The 26,483-nt window shown below is 42.4% G+C and overlaps 1 protein-coding gene across 2 annotated transcripts; it reads left to right on the forward strand.

Moving 5' to 3' along the window:
* The first annotated feature begins 649 nt into the window (after positions 1–649).
* Positions 650–24,677, forward strand: hsd11b2 (hydroxysteroid (11-beta) dehydrogenase 2). Of its 2 annotated transcripts, none has more exons than XM_006641520.3 (5): positions 650–1,021; positions 16,056–16,268; positions 18,221–18,406; positions 19,838–19,975; positions 23,839–24,677. In XM_006641520.3, exons 1-5 carry the CDS (start codon positions 712–714, stop codon positions 24,204–24,206), a joined length of 1,215 nt encoding a protein of 404 aa, XP_006641583.3. In that variant the 5' UTR covers positions 650–711; the 3' UTR covers positions 24,207–24,677. The 2 variants fall into 2 exon arrangements, with proteins under 2 accessions (XP_006641583.3, XP_015224062.1); XM_015368576.2 differs by lacking the exon at positions 650–1,021 and adding an exon at positions 13,676–14,713.
* The last annotated feature ends 1,806 nt before the right edge of the window (positions 24,678–26,483 follow it).

Genomic DNA, 26,483 nt, shown 5'->3' on the forward strand with positions numbered 1-26,483 from the left:
AGGAGGCACTCGCTGGCACTGGTTGTCATGCAGGGTGATGAATCATGACAGAAGCATGCTAGCCATAGTGAACACGGAGCACACGAGAGGAAAACCATGTGAAAAAACTATACAGCAAAACCACCATGCAAATTTAGTGTGATAAACCTTCCCAGATGAGAACTTTTGTCCTTGCTGTAGTTTTTCTCACTCATAATAACGGTTGATATTACTTGCTGAAATAATCCTTTCTCCTATCCCCCAAGTCAAACTGCAAAATTGATGTTTTATTTAACTAACATTAAAGACATTTTCCTCTTACTGTATGTGTCTCAGGGACACTGTCTAACTGTATTTGTATTTTTTCTTTTTATGCTTTTCTAAAGTACTTGTGCCTTTTCTTTTCCTTCCCGAGTATTTTCTGTATTGAACTGACAATCTACCACTTCCAATTAATTGCTCACCTTTGACAAAAGGGGTTTTGTGTTATGCAGTTTCTAACAGTGAATGTGCTCTAGAAAACTAAAGGAAAATAAATCAAGAAGGCAAAGGATAACAAGAAAAGGAACATTAAACTACAGTTAAACTTTAGTCATTGGCCACAGATTAGATCCCTCTGTAGTCCCTCCCCTTTGGAGCAGTCTGCTCTGTATATAAACAGTGTGTACAACCCATTCATCTGCCTGTGCTCCCTCCGTGTGTGAGAGCAGCGTTGCAGGAGGCACATGGTTGATGAAGCTTTTCTCATTCCCCTTCACTCCCAGAGCCATGGAAGAGTATGCCCTGTCCTTCTGGATTTACATGGGGGTGATGTCTGTGTTTGTTGGAGGAGCAATGAAGAAGATACTGGCTTCGCACATCAGTGCAGTCCCAACCCTTGTGGTGTGGCTTGGACTACTAGTCCTGCTGGAGAGGCTGTGCACCCTGTGCTTGCCCGCCGTGCTGGGGCTGGCTGTCCTGTGTGCGGGCTGTGGGCTCATCACCAGGAAGGGCTCAGCCGCACAGACTCTGCCCACTGAGGGAAAAGCTGTTTTCATAACAGGTAGGAAAGTTCACTGACTGTTTTGGATTTGGCTTATAACTCACTTGTGCTGTTGCACAATCTTCCCCTTTTCCCTTCCGCAAGGCTGTCGTTCAGGCTGTTAACTCAGCTCTTCGGGTTTGCTCTTTGTTTGCGAGTGGCTTCTGAATACCACGTGCACCTGCAGTATTGAGTTTTTCATGTCCGGAATTTGTCTGAAAGAACACACAAAATGTTAACATACAATGACTGATCTTGCAAACAATGTGGACTGCTTGTATTTGCAAAGGAAATGCCATGTTACATTTCTGTTATTTTTTTAAACAGTTCAATAATCTTCCCCTTCCCATATAAAAGCAATGGATTTACAGTAAAACAAGAAAGCTGAAGTCAAAGTGCTTCTCCTTTGTTAGGTGATATTTGAATAATATTTGGAAGATGGTGAGTCCAGACTGACTTTAAGTGTTTACATCTTAATTAAAGTAATTAAAGGGAACTGAAATGAGTGCCATTGCCACTGGAGGTTTTCCTATTGTGTGAAAAGCCGTTTTGACTAGAAACTGCTTTAGTAAAATATGGATTTTAAAAGCAATGTATGACCTGGTCTTAACTGCATCTTTTCAAGTGCCTGCAATAGAGGAGCTAAAGGCTCATTGTTAACACCTGCTTCAGAATGAAAACATGTTGTTTATGGATTTGGATTCAAGCAACACAGGAGTGAGAGCTGCTTCTGCAGTCTTTGAAGGTGAAGCACAGAGAACAGCAATGAGCTCTCATGTGAAGAGCAGGACATACTGTACTATGCAGGATATCTGCATAGTATAGTAGATAGTAGATATCCTGCAACACTATTGCGGTACTTGTGAATTTCACAGGGACACATATAACAATTGGCACATAACGGATCACCTATTAGAATGCAAATATGTAGAATATGAGCAGAATCATCTACTTTAATAGTGAAAATATAATTATTACTGTTTGAGGTATTCAAAGCTTTGCTGTGATTTTAATGTGTCCTAATTGAGTGTAACTGAACAAACTAATGAGCTCATTAAGCTCACTATAAAGCCTACAATGATTAAAGACTAATCATTTTATGTACTTTAACAAATCAACTAATAAGATTTGCTTGCTAATGAATTTCTAAGTTGTTTTTGTTATTTCAAACAGAAGTTAAATTTGAGAAAAGTGTGTTTAGTTCACTATCTAGTGATAGTGATGAAATTAATATTTACACAAGATACTTTAAAAAGATAATGACAACAAACAACAACTGGTATTGGAATTATTATGTCTAAACTAATGTTCAGTGTAACCCTTGGTGGATTCATTTTTTTTTTGCCATATCACTTAAAGTAGTACTTTAAAGTGCATGTTAAAGAAGTGATGAGAGTTTTTTTAATGATTAAGCTTTTTCTTCCTGTTAAATCCTCTTAGTGAGGCCTTCAGGAAAAGAGCATGTCTGGACATTTCTTCATCTGGAGGTGGAATTCTGTGCACGAACTCAGGGGATAAAGAGAATGTTGATTCTGCAATAAAGGTGCATGAATCTGAGCTCATTACCTCAGTGAATTTGAACATTTACTTTCAGACCAATGGTATGTCTTAAAAACCCTGCAATACTTGTCTCCCCAAGTGACTGGTTTTTCTTTAATTGAAAAAGAGGCTTAATGGTTACAGCGGTTAATCTGCCATTTGTAAGCCACTTTAGAGAAAAAATCCTAGAAAGCTGTTGCTTGCAGTCCTGAAATTTTCCAGTTCATCTTTGCAAAATTTAAAAATGTTTAATGCTCAAAAGCTGGAAAAAGTGCTTCCAGTGCTAATTACTTCATATCCTGCTCACACTGCCTGTGGTTTTATTCCCTAGTGACAATTTACTTTTTCCAGAGTTGCACTGTAGCTCAGGCTGACTCAAGGCATGGCATCAGAGATCAGTTTAAGTGCTTTTATCATGCTGTTGTAGATCAAAGACTTAAGAAAACCAGAATTTTACCTTAAATCAATACTCACAAATTCTAAATCTGGACATGTGGTAAGAGTTTCATTTGAATAAAAATAAAAAAATACTTCCTATTTTCCTGGTTAGTTCAAGTTGAAGCACATTAATTCCCCATCCTTCGAACAAAGATGTTGGCAATACTCACCAATGCCATCCCACGATACAGTGCACAGTCCCTCAACACAAGTTTTAAGACACCTTTATAGAGCTCCTCCAAAAACATGCCTGCTTTAACACCGAGCATGTTTTCAGTGACAGAATTTGGAAGGTCCAGATCTAATGTTATGTTTGCAAAAATCCAGTCGCATACAGTCATATACATAGAACACAGATTGATACCTCCCTTTATTCTTATACTGATAACTGTGATGCAGTATCAGAATTCAACCAACACATTACCATGATGCAACATAAACATTATCTGTGGACTGGTAACTGAAATCAGTGAAGGAACAACCTTTAGAAAGGCTTCCTAAACAATTTTGTGTTTCATTTTATTATGTACAGTACATGTTTTATAGTTTCCAATTCATAATACAGTATCCTCTTGCTCGCTTTCCTTCTGATTGACCATTTTGCCCTCATCACAAGGTAATGCATCACAGTGAAGCTATGTGAACAAATATCTATTGCTGCCATGTCTTTGATGATGATACGGTTCTTCTCTTTGCTCCCCTGAACTGTACGGAGTACTAATGGATTAGTTCCTGCTGTGTTCCTGGAATGCCTGTCTGCTTATTCCTTATTCCTGCTCCATTCCTTACATGGGCTGCCAGCAGTTTGGGGACTGGTTGGGGCTTTGAACTCATAATAGGGAGGTTGTAGGTTCGAATTCAAAGAGGGGAGCTGCTGCTTTACTATGAGAAATGTGCTTCACTCACATTCACTCACAGGGTGTAATAATTCCTAGCTCTATAAATGGGAGTGACTTTGGATAAACGAGTCATCCAAATAAAATAATACTCAAAATCCTGAAACGTTTAACGTTAACCCATCGCTTTCCCCTTGTCCATTGTGAATTCTGTCAGTGTAGTGTTCTCTACACAGGAAAGTAACATGGTGTGGCCGAGTAAGAATCTACAACTAACACCTCAACAGAGATTTTTCCTTTCAGTCTAGGCCTCCTGTATTTACTTTGTAAATCGCAGGTCATGAGGTTCCTGGCTGGCAGGGGAAATAATCAGACTCTCTGAGTCAGACAGAGCTCCTACTGACCAGAATATTCTCAGACATTCATGGCTTCACCCAGGCCCCATCTGAGCTGACCAGGCCTGGGGGAGTGTACACCTTGTCAGCTCTGTAGGACAATCACCCCATTAAATTAGCAATTAAATTAATTAGCAACTGATGACATAATTTATGGGTCCTACAGTGGAAGGGATTACGAGGTCCTGTGCTGTCTGGCAGTGGACTTCTGCTCCTACCTTGAGGGATCAAGCAAGCTCTGTGAGGATGCCAGGCTGCAGATTAAAGAGCAAGTCTGAAAAGGTGTTCTCAGGCTGAGACTCGCAACCGAGGAGCTTGTCTAGTGGCATGGAAACCAGACTGGAATCACCTCCTCCAATATTCCTCCGATTCAGCTTTTACAGTGTGCTGCACAGCGCCTATGTCACAAGCCAACACCAAACTAAGCTGATGGGCTCCAGGAAAACAACCCCAGATCTCCCCAGGGCTCAGAACTCAATGTGGTGAATAGGTATCCTATTAATAGTAGCGACTATAAACACCACCCCCTATCTCAGTTTTTGAAAAGAAACCATCAAGAATATTTATGCAGTATTTGTTGAAAGAAAGTTTGTATTATGTCATTAATGAAATACATTAATGACCATTGTACAATAGAGTTAATTATCAAGACATTGTAAAGTAAAGAAATGACAAACCCTAAAGCAGCTTGCTCTTTGACTAGAAAGAGTACAGCTTGTTCTACACATTGACATGTTTCACAGCTGTTTCATAGTGTTGCCAGACATTTGTAAGAGTTGGGATGTTTGGGCAACGTGCAGTATGTTTGACAGGCATGCTAAGGACGAAAATGTTAAAACAACTATCTTTTGACATCAATCCCTTTAATATTTACCAGGGGAACAAACAATCTAAAGTTTTAGCTTCAAACTAATGTCTGAATGCGTGTTATAGTCATATTTGTATAATTTTTGTGATTGTACACCAACAGTTTAATCTTAGAAATATTATATAATACTGGGTGGCTTTTCTACTTTTTTATTTCTTAACATGACCAATAGTAAGTGACAGAACATGAAATGAAGCTGTAATTAAAGTTCTTTGGTAAACAGAGGCAGCTGTGATTCCAGGTATTTCTGAATGAATAATACAATTGTGCTTCCCTTACAGTGTGAAATGGGAAGCTCAATTATTACAGGAACAAAATATCTCAAGGATTTCCTCTCACAGTCCTTTCATTCTTTACCCAGTTTAAATAAGTTTAAATCATCACAGAATCCTTAATCAGGGACTGTGCCACTCTCACACAGCCTCACATTGTCCCACAGAGAGGGTGGAAATAACTCTTCATGACGTGTAAACGGAGGAGTAAAACTGAGGTACAGACCACAGTTTGTAGGATTCCATCCCAGCATCTCTATACTCTTTTTCCAAAGCAATAGGAAGACATGTATTAGAGACACATCCCAAGATCAAGACTTCAAATTATTTAGAGTATTACTTGAAATATCTGAGCTGTAGAAAATGTTACATAATGTAAAAAATAATCATTACAAGAACATAGTTTAGTTTTTCGATAATTCAAATTAAATCACTCTGTAGCTCATTCCATGAAATTAAAAAGAAAAAAATGTTAAACCTCTTACACAGCGCTTTGAGAGTCAAGGGAATTGCAGAAATTCCTTTTAGGATGAAGGTTAAAGTCCCAGGACTAGCTGAATATGCTGCCTCCCCAAGCATGACTGAAGCCTTTTCAGCGCCTGCTCTGAGCTATGTCATGAGAAAAAAAGAAACTGATACAAAGGTTCTTATTTTCCCTCAGAGGGCAAATGTGGGCAAACTGCCCACTGTGCAGCGAATGTATTAGATAGGCAATTTGCCCAGTATGATCACAGGGAAAACTGACTGTAATATATTTAAATATATAGTACTGTAAATACATAGTTCATATTTCTAACATATATTTATCTACAGTACATTGGTATACTGTATGTAAACAGCCTTTGTCCTTATAGATTTACTGAGGAACCACAGAATGAGAAAAAAGAGCAAGCACTGCAACCTAGCATTTCCACACTAAGACAGAACTTTTCTGGTCATTCTGGAAAGATTGCGTTGCTGATACTAAGGGAAGCTGGGCTTGGCAGCTCGGGTTTCTGTGTCCCTAGAGAGGGCATGACAGATGTGTGCCTTGGCTTGAGTTGTGTTGCATGCCACCCAGAATGATGTCCCCTCTTGGATGGCTGCCACGTTGTGATCCCCAGGACTCCTCGTAATGGCATTGGATCCAGCTGTGTTGGGAGAAACATTTCTCTATGATGAGACATGGTGCTACACATGGGAAACAATCACAAAGAAAAGAACGTACCTGGTACAGGCATGGAACATCCAGCAGCCATATCACTCTGCAACTCACAACTGGCAACCCACTGAAGCTAAGCAGGTGTGAGCCTGGTCAGTACCTGGATGGGAGACCTCCTGGGAAAAACTAAGGTTGCTGCTGGAAGAGGTGTTACTGGGGCCAGCAGGGGGCGCTCACCCTGCGGTCCATGTGGGTTTTAATGCCCCAGTATAGTGACGGGGACACTATACTGTAAACAGGCGCTGTCCTTCTGATGAGATGTAAAACCAAGGTCCTGACTCTCTGTGGTCATTAAAAATCCCAGGGCGTTTCTCGAAAAAAGTAGGGGTGTAACCCCGGAGTCCTGGCCCATTGGCCCTTATCAATCATGGCCTCCTAATAATCCCCATCTATGAATTGGCTTCATTACTCCGCTCTCCTCCCCACTGAGAGCTGGTGTGCGGTGAGCGTTCTGGCGCACTATGGCTGCTGTCGCATCATCCAGGTGGATGCTGCACATTGGTGGTGGTGGAGGGGAGTCCCCATTACCTGTAAAGCGCTTTGAGTGGAGTGTCCAGAAAAGCTCTATATAAGTGTAAGCAATTATTATTATTATCCATAGGAAAGCTAAGAAAACACAATCCGTAACTCACCTTGCATAAGGTTTGCAATATCACAGCTTACTGCTGCTAATGAGTAAGAAAGGAAGTCACACCTGAGCGACTGCAGCTTTGAGGTGGGAAGGAGGCATGCTTCCCTCAAGAGCAGGCTGCAAGTGCAACATCCTGTTCAGGGGGCATCCAATAATTTGCAGCAACAACAGACACACTGACATTTTTGAATAAAGCGCCCTGCCTGCAGGACCACCTTGTGGGACGACTGTTGATAACAATATCAAAGATATTACTGAAAGACTGAAAGCAAGCATCGCCTGCAGGGAGGCTGTTTCCCATGGTGTCATTTCTGCACAGCTGATTTCCATTACAGCACTAAGGAGCAGGGTACATGGACTGGCTGGGGTCTGAACAGATCGGCTTTGTTTTTCCTCTCTAACCACAGTGGAGAAATTAGTCTTTTAATAAGACCCTGACAGGGGAGATTAAACAGACTGCATTTCCTGGTGTTCAAAGGAGTTATTGGAAGGCTCAGACTCCCAGGTTTCCCACAGGAATGGAAGGCTCAGCTGGTCCATTTGTCCCTTTGTGAGCCCATGCCTGGTGTCACACTCATCATTAAACATTGGGATGTTTGCACAACAACCAAATGTAGGAATCACAGTCAAGAAATAATTGATTTGGTTCACAGTCTCATTATTAACCATGAATAATGTCCCACAGGGCTAAGGTGGGTTTCAATTCTTAACCTTACAATGAGCTCTGCCTGCAGAAAGATTTGGGTTCCTCTTCAGATTGTTGCCTTGCTGAGCCAGAGAACCAGGAATGTGCAGAGAGTTCTTATGAGATGCCCTCAACAGAGTTGATGAGAAGGACAGTGAGCCAGCTGAAAGTTCATCAAAAGAAGACCTTCACCTTCCTGCACCAGATGACCAGGCAAACGGCCATTTTGTTGAAGAAAACACAATGTTTCTTTACAAATACTTCTGTGTGCATTTTTATGGCACAAAACGGCAAGGCAGGCCAGACCGCTAACCCTCTAACCCCTGTTTAATGTGCCTGAGCTGCAGTACATTCTGGCAGGTAATGAGGCTCTTTCAGGAGTTTATGAGAGTTTATTGACCCTTTTGTTGTAATTGTGAGACATTGATAAGTGGAGAAAAGCTTAAGAAAAGATTAAACTCACATTAGTGGTCTTATCATTCCAAGAACAGGCTGCGGTCAGGCAAGAGGTTTTAAACCTCATACAAGTTAGATGTTTCATTATAAATGTTAATAAAGATTTAGATGGGAATAAAGGTGTACATATGTTCTGTAATTATTGTGTAACATCTGTTTGCTTTTTTTGTTTGAAACTGGACACTATGGTCGTTCATTAACGATTTAATCTATTAGGACTTAAAGGAGTTTCCTGAGCAAAGATAAAATAAACAAATCCAACAATGAACTTTGATATAACACCATAGAAACAGAAGTACATTTGTTTTTGTTTGCTCAGTTGCAACGTGTTCAACTAATCTCCAGCCACCAGGCTGTATAGCTCCTGTATCTCCAGAAGATCCAGGCAGTACTGACCTACTGAGGTGTTACAATGTGGGTGACTCAGGTGTTTCAATGGGCCTATTGCAGAATCGTACGAAAAGTATAGACTTTAATCACTCTGTGCCACTTGTTAGGTAATCTGAAAACACGGGATCAATGCATGTTAGTAAGGATTATAAATGCTAAAGCCCTTGACTGCGTCATTGCCCTAATCATGGCTTATAAAATGTTACATGTTTTATTACATTCAACTATAATGTCAATGTAATTGCTAAACCTCTTTAATGAATTACAAGCACAGCAAAGATTGTATTATTTAAGCTTAAAGGCCTTTGCAGTTAAAGCCTCTTAATTGTCATTGGCTTATCAATGCCTTTATCGTTTCTGTGCGTGACTACAATAACAACAAGTGGTTTCGCTTTAGGTGACTTGCAAATCTTCCCAGATGACTCTGTGCCGGACTAAAACTGTGGGCTTGGTGTTGATCATTCAGGAATGTTTTAGAATGGCACAATATTAGTGTCTTTTGCAATACATCAGGAATAATCATTTTACATTAAGTGAGCACTGAAGACAATGGAATTGGAGTTCAGACAGAATAAATTATACAAGCTGTGTGGATTCTCTGTGTTCTTTAAGACCATTGAGCTGAAATAGCTTTAGCCTCAAAGGTGCTTGTGGCAAAACTGTGACACAGATACACAGAGTGATCTAGTGAATTTAAATTGCTGTTAATGTGTATGAGTGGAAACAAAAAGGAATTTCATTATATACTGTATATTATAACACAACTCTTAAGAGAGGGTTTCCCCCACTTCACTCCACACAAAGAAATGAAATTAAATTGTTATTAATACCAGAATTAATAAATCCTTTAAAATGATTTTGTCTTATAAGTTACATTTTATTTAGAGGGTGGGAATGGATCTGATTCAAGTTTCATTTCCAAGGCATAAGGTAATTTCTTTCAAAACTACAAAGGATACCAACTCTGACTTCAAACAAAATCCTAAATACAATTGCCAAGCATGGCAGAAACAGCACAGACATTTACTATGTAAATGATTGGCCTTCCAGAGCCTTGCAGAGACAAGCCCTGGTGTGGCAGAGGGGTGAAGAGTGAAGACTCCTCCTAAGGAGAGGTCTACCTCTGAAGCACATGGTCAGCACAGCAGTGCCCCAGCAGGTGTCAGGAAAGACATGGGGTAAGGGACCAGGATAACATAGGGAAAATAAAGTTAAAACCTACATTCAGCCACAAAAGACTATAAATTCTGTTAGAAGATGTTCAAGTTGGTAGCTGTGTCAGTGTGCTTTTGCTGCAAAGGAACAAGTAAAGGCTAAACCCACGGTGAGTAACAGAAAAGACAAACTCATCTGTTTGGTGACGGTTGTGAAGGTGGTCTTCACCTTCCTTTACCTTCACCTTTCAAGCTCAACAGCTTGAAACATTGTTTCTTCTATTTTTCATTGTGGAATTACCCTTTACTGGTTATGTACCAAGGCTCAGCCTAGACTGTAGGTAAGAGCAGAAGCTCTTAATGGCCTCTGATTTTTTCAATACCTCCTACTGTACATCCATATGTTCGTGCATAGAAAAGTTAGTCGTTGGTTAGAGATTTGGAAGTAGGATGTGCTTGGGATGTTTTAAATGGTTTGAATGTCAAGTTTGTTCCTATTATTTCTCTATGGCAAGTACAGGGCACTAAGGTTAAGGTTGTTCCATGGCTGAAGAATAGGAAGGGTCTGTTTATGGAAGAATATGCAATAATGTTGCCCATTGCTAAAACCTAGAAAGAAGCACATGGTGCTGACTGAATAAATGGTTTGAATGAGCACAGCTCTCCAAACAGAAAGGAAGGAATGAAATGAATTAAATATTTCCCTTGTGAAATTAGGTCAAAAGCCATTTGGTCAAAAATATTTACAGGCTGTGCAAAGAGGATAGTAATCATAACATTTTCCATTTTTATTTAACCTCTGATCTAGACAAAACAGCAAAGAAAAACAAAATAATATGGTGAAAAGCCTTATGGGATGCAGGCTCTGAACTTATCTTTATGGGGACCAAAATATTTCCGTGTTATAATATATTGAATTCTGATGCATCATCTTAAGGTGTGCAGTACACAGCTGCAGTCTGTTGTTTTATCCTTCAATAAACGTCCACCCTGGCCCTGCTCTGCTCAAGGCACTACCCCCACTCCAGGGCTTCCCAAACTCAGAGTGATACAGTGGAAAAATCTGAATGACTTTTAACATACACTGTCTAGAGTGAGACAATCAAATTTACTCAGGATTCCTGGAAGCCATCCAGTGCAAAAGTCTCATTGAAAGGCAGTGCAAACCAAATGCCAAACATATTCTCACTAGATGCTCTTATGTAATGATTTCTGCTTAGAACACTTTGTGTAGCATTGCACTTCTGTAAAAAAACTACATCTATGTACAGTTATTGACTGTAGACTGCACTCATTCCATGTCTTTAAAATGTAATAGACTTTAGAGAGTCTTTAGTGCCCAATACTATCAGACAGGATATAGTCTGATAGATTTTCTTTGTATAATCAGTAGCCTAAATAGTCAAAACATTCATTATAAAGCATCAAGAAATTAGAATCACAACAGAATGTAGCAAAAGAAGGGTTCACACTACAGGGCAGTAGAATGTTCTTACTGCTAACTATAGTAACTCTTAATATGTGTTGAAAATAAGAGTTAACTTGTTCAAAAAGCAGTTCTTGTTAGCCATTAACCTGTGATCTTTGTACAAACTACATTACATATTGCCGCAGTCCACTTCGATTTTCCGCTGTGTTAAGTTTTTATTCTTGCCATCATGTGCATGTCAGTCACTGCCAAAATCAACACAAAGTACTCAATTTCTAGTTCTGAGCCATCAGCACACTCAGCTCATTAGCATGGCTGCTCACACTGGCACTCCCTTGAACCCTCGGCGAACAGACCGCCTGCACATTACTGACCTCAAACCCACTGGGTCCAGAAGTGAGCGATTTTAAAAGAGAACTGGCCAGAATGTTTAGATCTGTGGGCACATTTAAAATGTGCACAAATTATTTTAATTGATTATTTTAGTAGTCCAGGAAATGGCAAGGTTATTTATAAGAAATAATCCCTATTTCTTATCATTTTGAAAATATTCACTACTAAATATGTCTGTGGGCTGTGTTCTGTTGTGAAACAATCTAGCTCATTTTGGATATGATTGCTCTGAATATTTTTTGGGTGGCAGCCTGTGTGTTTTTTGCAGTAGCATGCTTTGTGGCAAGCACAGCACAAACCAGATATCTCTCCACTCACAACACATAACTGAGGTTTCAGTTTGGTTGTGAACTTGAAGAGTGTCCTCTGAGCCCTTTTCTCCTGAGGTAAAAGCTCCTGTCCTCAGGACACACACTGCAGATTAGCATGTGGCAGTCTGATAAGGATCTCAGAGCGCAGCACCCACAACACCAGGGGCAAAGGCGACGAGCAGTGTGTAGGGTGGGAATGAAGACATCACACTCTTCAGAACACTTCCACACCCAACGGGGTGTTTTGAGAGTTTTATTGTGGTATGCCAGTAACCTTTAACAAGGTGCTGCTTGCAGAGGTGTGGTGCAGACGTGTTTTCAAATACAGTAAAATCAATTTCCTGCTAACAGTGATATCCACTAAGGCCCACAGCACTTTAATCACACCATATCATTTCCACTATCTTCTTCAAATCTCCACTAAACAGATTATTTTCACATTTTGTTTTTCCGTTACGTATCTTATTTTCAAGCATTGACTGACATGTACCAGACATATACAGTATGTTCTTGAAAACATATCGTCCATTAAATGTATGCAAACTGGGGGACAAGGAAGCTGCATTCAGCTTGTTTACAGGCTTTTGATCCTTTGGGATTAACTTTAGAACGCAAAGTTCCAGCTTCTTGCTGGTGCAGCCCTGCACTGTTCAGACTTGGCTGGGCTGGACTGGCTTCGCTCTGTTTCACTGTAATTACAATTTCCACCCAGGAATTCAAGACACAGATATGGTCGTGGGCACAATGGGAATTGGTTCCTTATTTGTCTTCCTTGTGCACTAGAATATGTTGTTTTGACTTCAGCGCTGTGAGGGAGTCAGACACAGTGACAGAGTTACTCTGACCAATTACAGACACACCTAATTCCTGCCCTGCACAGCCCCTCCTCCTCCACACCACTCATTTTTCAGACTGAATAAATAGAGAGTTGCGTGGGACCCACTGGAGTTTGTGTTGTGGGTTAAAGTCCACTGTAGATCAGTTGTAATCGACTCCAGATCTGGGCTGGAGCAGAGTACCAGTGTTCCATTCTCATGCTACCACACTCCCAGCTGTGGAAGAGGATTTTTAACTTAAAATCTTCAAAATGGAAATGCACTGATTAAAAAAATATTTTCATCTTTTAAAAATGTTTTTCAGAATATCTTTTCTAGGACAGTGCAGGGGTTTGCATTTCCTCTTTGCAGCACTGGAGCCCAGGGTTCAATTCTGGACCTGGAGTGCCCTGTGTAATTTTGTTACTTCCCATGTTTGGGTTTTCTCCCACTGTCCAAAAACATGGTTTCTGAGAAAATTGGTGTGAATGTGTCTGTGTCTGTGTTTGAGAAGGAACAAGTAATAGGTTTATTCCATGCTGAAAATAGAAGACAGAAAAAACACGTTTCAGCCGTGGAGCCTTCTTCAGGTGTGTACCTGTGTCTGGGTCTGGGTCTGGGTCTGTGTGTCTGTGTGTGTCTGTGTGTGTCTGCCCTGCAATGGACTGGTATCCTGTCCAGGGTGTATCCTGCCTTGTGCCTGTTGCTGTGGGTGGATGGGTCTTCCTTACCATAGCCAAGGGGCCTCTGTTATAAAGCTTGTTATTAGTGATTCCACTTCACTTGAGCTACCAGTATGTCCTCTTCATCAGTGATGACTTTTCTGCCTGCAGGGAGATTAATGAGATCATGCCATTGAGGATACAGCAACCGACAGATTTGGGCTCACAGGCCATATGCTCTTCTGGACAAGACAGCATCTCATTCTCACTGCCTCTGCGTTGGAAGCTGAGTGAACTCTTTGGTGACTGTTGTAATCTACAAACAGTGTGGTTATATATTCACCTCTATATGCAAGCAACAATTAAACACCTTACAAAAGCCATGTATTCATCTGAAACATGTTACAGCATGGACATCTGTGGGCTGGTTTAGGGTTATCATCAATTGCCCATCGTGTTGTGTTTAATTTCGTTTATTTCACCAGGTAAGTCAAATGAGAACAAATTCACTTTTTCAGGCCTGTGCACACCCTGTAAGAGTAGACAACAGTCCTATATTCTAAGGAACGTACTGTATTTCTGTTAAGCAGCCCAGCTGTTCTGTGATGGTCTGGTGTGGTTTGGCAGCTCTAGTCAGTGCTCTTGTGGTCGTCTTCACCAATATGGTGCGAGGAGTCAGCAGAAACTTCAGCCTGTTGAAGCTCTTCAAGGCTTGCCCTCCCAAGACCAGTCACTGCTTCACGGAAACCTCTTCTCTAGGTGTCTCAAGCAAAGCTTTTCGAGATCAAAAGAAGTTTATAAATGGCTTTGCAAAGAGTATGGAGATTAACTTGTAGACTAGTTTTACTGCTTACACCAGAAGGAGACTCAGCAGCTGAAATGTGTTTTTTCTTTCTACTTTTCAGTGAAGAATTAACCTCTGCTTGTTCCTGTGCAGCTAGCGCTCACTGACACAACTCCCGGCTCAAACCTCTTTAGTTTAACTATTTGTTAATGTTTTTTTTATCTATGTGATGTCCCCTCTTAAAACTGTTCACAGTTTTAGTAATGAGTTTTTAATTGCCATCTAGTCAGATTAGCATTAAAGTAGGGGTAACAGAATCTGGTACTGAAAGTTCACAGTGCAAAAGGTCTTTTTTTCTCAGGTCTCCAGTTATGGGCAATTTATAGAGATCTGGAAAACAGAAGGACTGTGGTCATATGAAGAGTAATATCAGGGACCGGAGACATAAGAAGCTGTAAGGTTCATGATTTCGAACGAGATGTGTAACAACTCTACTGCTACTTTACATCTACTGTACCTTTTATGTGTATCAAAATAACCAACACTCTACTAAAGACAGATATGTAAACTTGTTTTGGAATTCCTTTTTAATTTAAGTAGTTTAATTTTAGTTGGAACCTTCTTAAATTTCTGTGTATGTGCATGTATCAATTATTCCCACTTCATTTCTTTCATTCCAAAAAAAACGCCACCCATCAGGCACACACACTTGACAATGAACCTCTTAACACAACCACCTGCCAGGGAATGCAGAAAATATTTTAAAGAGTTCAAAATACTCTACAGTTCCTCATGCCAGAATTAAACAAAAATGATGAGGGTTCATCTCTTGTTAATTCTTTATCCTTTACAGAGACAACCAAACCCATTTGTTCATTTTGGCAATAAATTGATATTTCTGATTGTACAGACTCCTGTACACTGCGGTTTTGTTCCTGGAGGAGGTTATCATGTTGCAGTCACATTCCATATATCAGATTTAAATCTGGAATACAGTCAAAGCAATTTTCTGCCTATTCACCCCTTCTCATACAAGCTGCAGTCTGAAGAGTTATCTGCACTGAATGTGTGCCAGTTGCATTCTGTTCTGGCACACAATTTCTTCTTTTTAATAATCAGGATCTAAATACTGTACATACTGTAGCTCAAGATAGCTTTGGTAAGAATGATGAAATTAAATAGATACTGTACCGATCTCTGAAACAGGTGGATCAGGTTTCTTAGACACAAAGTATATTTTTTAATTAATGCACTGCAATGACTCAGTTACAAGCTGGGCTTCCTCTATCCACGTCACCTGGAATTAATATTTGCAGAATGATATGGTTAATGCCAGTATGCACTAAAATTAATCACTGAATAGATCAGTAAAGCATTCCTGTAGTGTGAAGTGCTTTTAGTGAGTTGAGTGAGAGTGAGAGTGAGAGTAGAGGTTCTGCACCTTGGACTTATTATTTGAGGAAGAATTAAGCTTTCCAAAGTAGACACTGTTGATGTAACTGGTGCTCTAACCCAGATTCTCTGGTGCACACAGCTGCCTGCATGGACACACCATTGCTGGGAATGTAAACTCTGATGGATGCAGTTTGTTTAAATTTAGAAACTGGGACATGTTTATGCCCTGGAAGCCTCTGCAACTAACCGAAGTACTTTAGCTTTATGAGGAATCTTATATCAGAGTCCTAAAGAATACATTTGACACCTTCCAGCTTCAATGTGCTGTTTTCCTGTTTGTCACGGTGAGAGATGGACTTGTATGCGATGTCAGTTCTGACAGCAGCTCCTGCCCCTTCCAGGGTGTGACTCCGGCTTTGGGAAGGCAGCTGCCCTGCACCTGGATGCGCTGGGGTTCGAGGTATTTGCCAGTGTGTTGGACCTCAGTGGGGCGGGGGCTGTGGAGCTGCAACATGCTTGCTCGTCCAGGCTGACCCTCATCCAGATGGACATCACGAAGCCCCAGGAGGTCCAGCAGGCCTTGCGCTGCACTGTGGACAAGCTTGGCAGGAGAGGTGAGGCAGTACTTTCAAAGGAAATATCTAAAAACCATTATCAAGATGTTTGTTTTTTAAAAACAAATAAACTAGATAAGTTGATTCTGATCATTTATTTTTGATTTGATCCACAACAAAATGTGCTTCCCACTTGGTGAAAGCAGTTGTACAAGTTTCATAAATCTATTCAGAGGTTTATGGTAAATAACACACAAATATATATATATATCACATTCAAAAGACAGGAAAGGAGAGTGGTGGGAGGGTGTTTGTAGGAATTTTTGCATGTTGCTATGGCGGTTGTTTTAAACAGACGTTATATTTGCTGTACAAGTGTCATGCTGAGGCAAGGCCTGTGTTGAGCAGTTTGTATGAATGGTGTAGTGTACAGTAGATCCCAGCCTTTCCTGTGATTACTTACTTTCTCCACTCCCTGTGGGCTGGCAAGGCTTTGGCTGCAGATCAAAGATTTGCTTTTTTACTATATCTTGCAGTTGCAACTCAGCAGCATTCCAGGTGATTAAAAAAAAACATATCAAGAAACACAGATACTAATTTCAGTGTACCGTATCATGAGAGAATAATATAGGCACTTACTTCAAAACAGAAATTAAAGAAGTTCCTCTTTGGTTTTCTATTAAAGAATGAGATACTGTAAGATAAGAAGCTTTTTTGGAATTCAGTCACCAGATTCATTTTCTCTCAGCCTCATAGCATTAAGATCCCTCTCCGGTCAACAGTAATGCCTACCTCTCAGGGTTTAGTAAGTGGTTATTTAATGTTGCTATTGAAATACATCACAGATTATAACATTGCTGGGTTGAAAAGCAGAAAATTAGAATTGCTTCCACGTAGACTCATGCAGGAATTGTGGCTCCGGTAAAGAAACATAAATAATATATCCGATGTTCTAAAACACAGAAAATGACACTTTGTGCTGCAGGGGTTAAGTTTTTAACTTTGTGCTACACCTGTTTTGGGTTCTGGAGGACTTAAAGACTTCCTGTTACTACTATATGATTTGCTACTCATATAACAAGCCAAATGCCTGTCACTCTTCCAGTCTGATGCTGCCACCCAGGATATGGGAAAGTGCTGGTTTTCTTCTCAGCCTGTAGAGCCAACACAGACAATTTTCCTCATGATACACAAACCCCATAAGCAATTCTGAGGAAAACAAAAAATTGGAAAAGTGTAAGGTCATCCCGCAGGTCCCCAAGATGAGTGCAGCCCACAGATGTTTCTTTTCAAGCAGATTTGTTCTTATATAGGCTGCAGTGCACCTCTCAGGCATGTCTCAGCAGAGCTCTAGCCTCCTGATGCTTTCTGAGCCTCTGAATTATGTTTTAGATCAATTTTCACTGCTCCCCTGGCTCTTATGTAACCCATCACTGCTTTGCTGCCTGCCCAATCATTCTGTCTTCCTCACATTCAACCCCTTTGTCCCAATCATCAGTGGTGTCCTGGAATGTCCTAGTGGCCTTGAAAGTTATGAACATTTAAATTCTGGAACTGAAATTGACTATATGTTAAAACAAAAAAAACATTAAAGATAAGTGAAGTAAAAGCTAAATGAACTGAAAGAAAAAATGCACTTTGCTCTATGAGTTATTTACAGAGGATCGCTGTAGTTTTGCAACCTGTTTGATGCACATATGTTTTAATGCAGAAACAAGAACTGTTTTCTAACTATTGAAAATGGCACACACGAACACGGACACATGTATCCAAGTATTACACAATTACTTTCTACTCGTCTCCAAAGCATACTTGGAGAGGAGTTTCTCCCAGAAGGAATCAGGTTGTGACACTGTTACACTGCAGCTGTTAAAGGACTGGGATGATGTTCTAAAATGTTATGGAAAATGAAAATACCTCCAATTTTTGCAGATGAGCACAAACGGGTAAAAATTCCACAGGACTGAAAGTGTGCAAGAGCTGCCTTTGACCTGCACTTGTGTTTCCTTTAGGCCTGTGGGGCCTGGTGAACAATGCAGGAATCTGTGTCAACTTCGGCGATGCAGAGCTGTCTCTCACGTCCAACTACAGGGGCTGCATGGAGGTCAACTTCTTCGGCACGCTTGACGTCACCAAGACCTTCCTGCCAGTGGTGCGCCAAGCAAAAGGGAGGATTGTGACGGTTTCCAGCCCCTCAGGTACCTCTCCTGTCCTCAGTCCTTTTCAGCTGCCAAGTCTGAAGCAATATGAAACACTACATTGAACTACAATATTCAACTTATATATATAGTCATCTTCAACCTACCACCCCCAAAATCATACTATAATTGCAGCCCTTACTGACAAGACATGTAGCTTTCTAATAACAGAGGCTCCATTGAGTCAGAGGTTTGAGTGATAACACATACTGTGTGTCTCTTCGGTGCTGCACACAACTGTCTTTGTGGCATTCCAGATTGCTGAGGCCTTGCCAGGGCTTATGATATAATGTACAGCAGTTGCAACATCCGCCACAGCCTGTTCCCTGTGGATTTTAATGCTATCTCAATTATGGCATCCTGATTTGAAACAAATGGTCTGCGGATTACTATGCTGATGAAACACTTTTTGTTGGTCAACCAGTCAGTTGTTGCGCAGTGCTGAGCTTTTCTGATGTAGTGTGCCAGCCTGCTAGTATGGCAGGGAGGTTTATTAGGGCTACATTGATAGGCTGCCAAACTATTATAGAACATGTAATAGGTTTATTCCATGCTGAAAAAAAGAAAGAAAACACAACTTTTCGGCTGTGGAGCCTTCTTCAGGTGTGAAGCCTTAAACCTATTACTTGTTCCTTTGCAGCCTACGCAGCCTACTCATGCTGACGCAGCTCCCCACCTGAACTACTATAGAACATTTCACTTGAGTGAAAGAGTTGCTAAACATCATTTTATTAAAGACATCTTCCAGGTGGAGCGATTCCAATCATGTATTGGATACAGAATCTTTTTTCCACGTCATAGTTGTTGGCAAATCCACTCTTTTACAGAGATTCACATAAGTTAATGAGCCCTCGTTGAGGGAACTGGATTTCCTTATTTCTTTATCTGAGACCTGCACTAAAAGGCAGGGCTTCTGTCCTTCCCACTTGGGGAAAGAATTAATCATTATCACTTGACTTTGTGCCCACCCACTCAGGAAGAACTATGTCCTTCTAGAACGTTTCCCTCTCAGTGTGAACAGAACATGGTGTTTATGCTTATGCCAGTGAGCTGCACGATCACCCATCATGTAGTAAAACGGTTTGGAATTCACAATGTACTGTGGCTTCTGCTCAGAGCCTTCAGTTAATCTTTCTGAAATAACAATTTTTTAAAAAAAATCTCAGGGTCTTTGAGGTTAACTGTCAATGTTTTCAATGTTAGGACTTTCTGTCTCATGACAACCTCTAAATAATGCTATAAAGGTCTCACAGCCAGAACATTTTATCTTTATTACTCCTCTTAATATGATCCTTATAAAGTCAGGATGATTCCAAGAGCAGGGATTTTGGTAGAGTATTGTATGTCACGCGTTTACAGACGGACAAGCTAACTTTCTATTCTGGGTCCCAAGCAGAGGCTGATGTGTGCCGTCTCCCGGTCTGTTCGCAGGGGAGCAGCCCTTTCCCTGCCTGGCTGCCTACGGCGCCTCTAAAGCTGCCCTGAATCTGTTCATCAACACCCTGAGGCACGAGCTGGAACCCTGGGGGGTCAAGGTCTCCACCATCCTTCCTGCGTCTTACAAGACAGGTGAGGGACTTGGAGCCTCAGTGACACCTGTCTCACCAGCTTTCCTAAGGAAGATGGAAGATGTTACTTCTATCACATAATGTTGACTTGTGTGCCTTTGACTTGTAAACTTGTCAATTAAGGGATATTTCAATTGGCACATACTCCTGAGGAGTTTAAATATTCACCATGAAATCTTAGCTTTAAACCAAACTCCAAGATCCGGAGTAACCATCTGATCTGCCTTGCCCCTTTTGCCCCTTGACTGTATGCTGACAAATCATCAGGCACACTTGGGATTGTAACTCTGTACTTCTGATGTCTCATGATCCATAATATTGTTTCCCTACATTCACCACCGTAAATCAAGTGTACATTACAATTATACTTCAATCCAGATAAGAATGCTTCTCTTTGGACCAACAGGCCCATTGTGTTATCATTCATATACAAAAGTCACGATTAAAAAAAAATATTCCCTCAAAAACATAAAGGGTACTGAGAATCTCACTATCGGACTTATCTGGAAAGTTTCACAAGTGTCACGGCCAGTAAAAGCTCACAGAAACTGTCAAAAAATTCAGGGTGAATTATAGATGAGCTGCTTCCCTCCAAAAACTTTTTATTGGCCACTTAATAATAATAATAATAATAATAATAATAATAATAATAATAATAATAACGACAGATGTTGTGCCTTGTCCTTGTGAAATAACATGGAAAAAACCTTAAATGGCCACTGGAAAGTAGTGCAGGACCCTGCACTTACTATTGTGTTGCTCCAGCTATTGTATTGCTCCAGCTGTTGTTGCTTTGTTCCTCTCGCTGTGTTGATGCTCTCGCTGTGTTCATGCTCTTACTGCGCTGGTGCTCTCTCTGTGTTGATCCTCTCGCTGTGTTCATGCTCTCGCTGTGTTCATCTCTCGCTGTGCTTGTGCTCCTGCTGTGTTCATGCTCTCGCTGTGTTGATGCTCTTGCTGTGTTCATGCTCTTGCTGTGCTGGTGCTCTCACTGTGTTCATGCTCTCGCTGTGTTCATGCTCTCACTGTACTGGCGCTCTCACTGTGTTCATGATCTCTCTGTGTTCATGCTCTCACTGTGCTGGTACTCTCGCTGTATTGGTGCTATTGCTTTGTTGGTGCTCTCACTGTGTTGGTGCTCTTGCTGTGTTTGTGCTCTCGCTGTGTTGGTGCTCTTGCTGTGTTTGTGCTCTTGCTGTGTTCAAGCTCTCGCTGTGTTCATGCTCTCATGTGCTGGTGCACACGCTGTGCTGGTGCTCTCATTGTGCTGGTGCCCACGCTGTGTTCGTGCTTTCGCTGTGCTGGTGCTCACACTGTGTTCGTGCTCTCGCTGTGCTGGTGCTCACGCTGTGTTCATGCTCTCGCTGTGCTGATGCTCTCGCTGTGCTGGTGCTCACGCTGTGTTCATGCTCTCGCTGTGCTGGTGGTCACATTGTGCTGGTGCTCACACTGTACTGGTGCTCTCGCTGTGCTGGTGTCCACGCTGTGTTCATGCTCTCGCTGTGCTGATGCTCTCGCTGTGCTGGTGCTCATGCTGTGTTCGTGCTCTTGCTGTGTTGGTGCTCTCGCTGTGCTTGTGCTCTCGCTGTGTTCGTGCTCTCACTGCGTTCATGCTCTCGTTGTGCTGGTGCTCTCGTTGTGCTGGTGCTCACGCTGTGTTCGTGCTCTCGCTGTGCTGGTGCTCTTACTGTGCTGGTGCCCACGCTGTGTACGTGCTCTCGCTGTGCTGGTGCCCACGCTGTGTTCGTGCTCTTGTTGTGCTGGTGCTCTCATTGTGCTGGTGTCCACGCTGTGTTCATACTCTCGCTGTGCTGATGCTCTCGCTGTGCTGGTGCTCATGCTGTGTTCGTGCTCTTGCTGTGCTGGTGCTCACGCTGTACTGGTGCTCTCGCTGTGCTGGTGTCCACGCTGTGTTCATACTCTCGCTGTGCTGATGCTCTCGCTGTGCTGGTGCTCATGCTGTGTTCGTGCTCTTGCTGTGTTGGTGCTCTCGCTGTGCTTGTGCTCTCGCTGTGTTCGTGCTCTCACTGCGTTCATGCTCTCGTTGTGCTGGTGCTCTCGTTGTGCTGGTGCTCACGCTGTGTTCGTGCTCTTGCTGTGCTGGTGCTCTTACTGTGCTGGTGCCCACGCTGTGTACGTGCTCTCGCTGTGCTGGTGCCCACGCTGTGTTCGTGCTCTTGTTGTGCTGGTGCTCTCATTGTGCTGGTGCTCACTCTGTGTTGATGCTTTCGCTGTGCTGGTGCTCTCACTGTGCTGGTGCTCACACTGTGTTCGTGCTCTTGCTGTATTGGTGCACTCGCTGTGCTGGTGCTCACGCTGTGTTCGTGCTCTCGCTGTGCTGGTGCTCTTACTGTGCTGGTGCCCACGCTGTGTATGTGCTCTCGCTGTGCTGGTGCCCACGCTGTGTTCGTGCTCTTGTTGTGCTGGTGCTCTCATTGTGCTGGTGTCCACGCTGTGTTCATACTCTCGCTGTGCTGATGCTCTCGCTGTGCTGGTGCTCATGCTGTGTTCGTGCTCTTGCTGTGCTGGTGCTCACGCTGTACTGGTGCTCTCGCTGTGCTGGTGTCCACGCTGTGTTCATACTCTCGCTGTGCTGATGCTCTCGCTGTGCTGGTGCTCATGCTGTGTTCGTGCTCTTGCTGTGTTGGTGCTCTCGCTGTGCTTGTGCTCTCGCTGTGTTCGTGGTCTCACTGCGTTCATGCTCTCGTTGTGCTGGTGCTCACGCTGTGTTCGTGCTCTCGCTGTGCTGGTGCTCTTACTGTGCTGGTGCCCACGCTGTGTACGTGCCCTCGCTGTGCTGGTGCCCACGCTGTGTTCGTGCTCTTGTTGTGCTGGTGCTCTCATTGTGCTGGTGCTCACTCTGTGTTGATGCTTTCGCTGTGCTGGTGCTCTCACTGTGCTGGTGCTCACACTGTGTTCGTGCTCTTGCTGTATTGGTGCACTCGCTGTGCTGGTGCTCACTCTGTGTTCCTGCTCTCGCTGCGTTCGTGCTCTCGTTGTGCTGGTGCTCATGCTGTGCTGGTCCTCTCGCTCTTACTATTGGATGCATGATGAACGGTAATGTAAGTCAACAGTCTTTTACACTGGCCCCACTGGACTGCTATCCAGGGCCACACACCTCCTCCTCCCTGGGACCTGGCCCAATATAATACATCAGTGATCAATTCTCATCAATCCCAATAAGGGCAAGAAAACAGAGAAAAGATCTGATCTGAGAGGCTAGAACAGAGGAGTATGTACAGCATGTACACTATGTACAATATGTGAAGAGGAGCAGGTAGAGACTCAAAACACCACCCCAGCTGAGCCCCCAAGTGCCTGGCTCCCTACCAGCTGGAACAACTCACATCAGGCAATGCCAACCCAAGCAATGGGGTCAATGCCAGGGGGTTCCAGTGGCTCCAATCATGACAGAAAACAGCATGATTACAGCAGTAAGATGAGAGACTGGAAACTGTGTAAGCAAACCTGGGTTCTGCAAGCATATAGAGCATTAAACATGGCCTCAACATGCCTGTTTTACTGCTGTGCTTGAAGGGACTTAGTAATCACTTTACTCTACCATTGTTTTTTCCTTAATTGTAAAGTAAATTTCAATTGTCATCACTGAAACCACAGCAGGGAAAAACAATTAAAGTGTCTTGGAACCTCTGTATGGCAATGTGTGGTCCCTAGGGCCTGGCAATTTCACCTTGCTAGGTTGTCTTATACACAATGCAGTATTGAGCTAACCGGTGATCCCAGCTCCATTTTTCAGCACAACCTGTCTTTCCTTCTGGTGTGACGGATGCCTAAGAGAAAAAATTCACAGCATTGCTCCCAAGGCCTGCACACCATTAATTCGCTGATGGCTCTGTCTTCCAGGCCAGTCCAGTAATCTGGAGTACTGGGAGAAACAGCACCAGCACTTGGTCCAGAACTTGTCCCCCAGCCTGCTGGAGGAGTACGGGGAGGAGTACCTGCTGGAGACTAAAGAGCTGTTCAAGGCCCATGCCAGGAAAGCCAATGAGGACTTCAGCCCCGTCATCAACGCCATTGCGCACTCGCTGCTGTCCACGCAGCCCAGTACACGCTACTACGCCGGCCACGGCATGGGGCTCATGTACTTCATCTACAGCTACCTGCCCACGTCCGTCAGCGATCGCTTCCTGAAGCGGCTCTTCGTCAGAAAGAAAGTACTGCCGAGGGCGTTGCAGAAACAGAACAACAACAACAATCAAATTCAGAAATAAACAGAAAATACATCCAACAGCACCACTCACTTACAGAAGTACTCTTAGTGATGTTTGGTTATATTTTGTACTTTCATTTTTAGAAGGGATCATTGAATTACACCAAATTTTCTGTGAAAGAGAAAAGGCACAGCAGCCTGGCCTCACAGAACACATTCTCACACAAATAAACTCAGGTCTTCTGTTTGGAAACAGCAAATTCATGAACAAATTCTTCTCTGCAAAAAAAAACCTTTTAACAATGTTTTAATTTTTGTGTTGCTGTTTTACCTTTTTTTTAATGTGTTTTCTTGCTCGTCTGTTTCCTTTCATCCAATCAGAGTGTTGCAGCTTTTTTCATGCCAGTTTTTCGCTATGAATCAGTGATACTGTGAAATTTTTGTAAAAAAAGAAAGAAAAAAACTAAAGAAAAAAGTAGTGAATCACTCACTTGTTTATTCTTCTTTAGTATTAAAGGACTTCTCAACCACAGTCTCCATCTGTCTCTTGCAGCTAAAAAAATCCTATCTTTTCAACAGCAGAGATTCATACCTGGAAGAAATTAAAACTTCAGCCTACCAACCAGTGGCTAATCAGAAACCTAGTGTTTGATGATATGTTGTGCAGGGATCCTCTGTCCTAGCATACTATGTTAGTAGTTAATGGCCAGCTTAGGCTCTATCCGGGAACATACAGTATGAAACTCACTTTCCAAGGCCTGTAACCTGGGATTTCTCCATGATTTACACATCCTCATCTCACCCTCCCTCCTGAAACCTCTTAATGAGTACTTGGCTTCAGAACCCCTAATTCCTAATTTTAACTTGACCAATTAAGCCAGAAATCCAAGTGGTCAAAACTGACATGTTTGTAATGTTAAAAAAACAAAGAAAGAAAAGCTTTTGCAAGCGTTTTTCTTTTGGTCAGCAACTCAAATCTTTTCCAGCTACACACAGATGTCAGTTCAGACTCCTCTGCAGAGAATCACCGCAGATCGAGGTTTGGCTGCACTTCGGCGTCCTGTTCCTAGAACTCGCTAGGAGTTCAGAGAAGCTGGGCTCTGGATGATGAGATGTGAGCAGCGGAGCTGAACATTTCCCAATGACGGCCGCTTGGAATTTTGGCCACCAAAGCAGAACGATACTGCCAGTTGTTTTCTTATCAAGTTTTTTTAATTGGTATTATTTTTGGAAATAACCCAATACCTCTCTCTGTCAGTCATGATACCCCTTTAATTTGCAGAATGCCATCAACATGACATCCAGAGAATGTTTTTTTCAGTTATTATGTGTCCTTGAAAGTTTGGGCCTATTTTGGGCCACTCTTTCAAGGACACATAGGTTACTGAACTCCTGTCCCTGTGGAGAATTTGTGCTTGGAAGGCAGGTGTCTGAACACAAGGCATTCCACAGATGCACTTCACTGGTGCAGCCTTGAGACATCTCTTCCATAGTGGTCAAGCTTTTTTTTACTTGACATTTCATCTCCAACTTGTTCCCACATCCAAAAATAAACTGAATACAATGCAATATTATCAATGGCTCCTTTGCTAAACTCTTTGCATAAAGGTGAACATGGAACATGTGCTGTGCTGTTTTCACTAAAGCACAAAACAGTTACTCTCACTTTGTGTGTGACCTTCACACAAGAATGTCTAGAACAGAAACAGGCAATCTTTGCGTTTTCCTGTACTACACAACATGGTAGGTTAATCAAGATGACCTGTCACCCAATATATGCAGCACATGGTTTTATTCACACTGTACTATAAGTGATTTAGAGACAATAGGCCTGAACAAAGTACGGACAAGCCTGTCCAACAATAAAACAAGAACACTGTGAAGCAACGGGCAATTTAAAAAAGGAATGAAAACAATAGCATGCCATGTCAAGTTATGAGAACTATAGCAACCAGTTATATATGCATAAACATGACTGTACTTTCACAATAGGACAGCTGGCCTCGGCCACAGATACAATGAGCCAGACTAACTTGTGCCGAAGCACTGCCTCCGATGCACACAGAGAGACCTGGGGGCAGTGCCCCTCCCCTTGTGCAATTGGCTGGGACAACATTCCGGAATCAACAGGACACCCCTTGAATCCACAGACCCATTGTCTGTTCACACGGTTCAGCTGGCAGCCTGTCTCTATCTACACGGAGCTGGGCTCAACACAATTAGAGGTAGGAGCCTCTCAAGGGTCACTGCTGAGTAGAGAGAGGTTTGTTTAGCTGGGCTTTCAGACCCAGTCTCCGTGCTGTGGAAGTGTTTATGTTTGGCCTGTCTATCCAGCTAC

This window comes from Lepisosteus oculatus, chromosome 20, assembly GCF_040954835.1.
Source record: "Lepisosteus oculatus isolate fLepOcu1 chromosome 20, fLepOcu1.hap2, whole genome shotgun sequence".
Taxonomy (NCBI): Eukaryota; Metazoa; Chordata; class Actinopteri; order Semionotiformes; family Lepisosteidae; genus Lepisosteus; species Lepisosteus oculatus.

Excerpts from the sequence above, each read along its gene's own strand:
- hsd11b2 (XM_006641520.3), top strand. The coding sequence starts at position 712 with ATGAAGCTTTTCTCATTCCCCTTCACTCCCAGAGCCATGGAAGAGTAT. Across the intron at positions 1,022-16,055 it reads AAAAGCTGTTTTCATAACAG|GGTGTGACTCCGGCTTTGGG; the intron begins GTAGGAAAGTTC and ends TGCCCCTTCCAG. Across the intron at positions 18,407-19,837 it reads GACGGTTTCCAGCCCCTCAG|GGGAGCAGCCCTTTCCCTGC; the intron begins GTACCTCTCCTG and ends GTCTGTTCGCAG.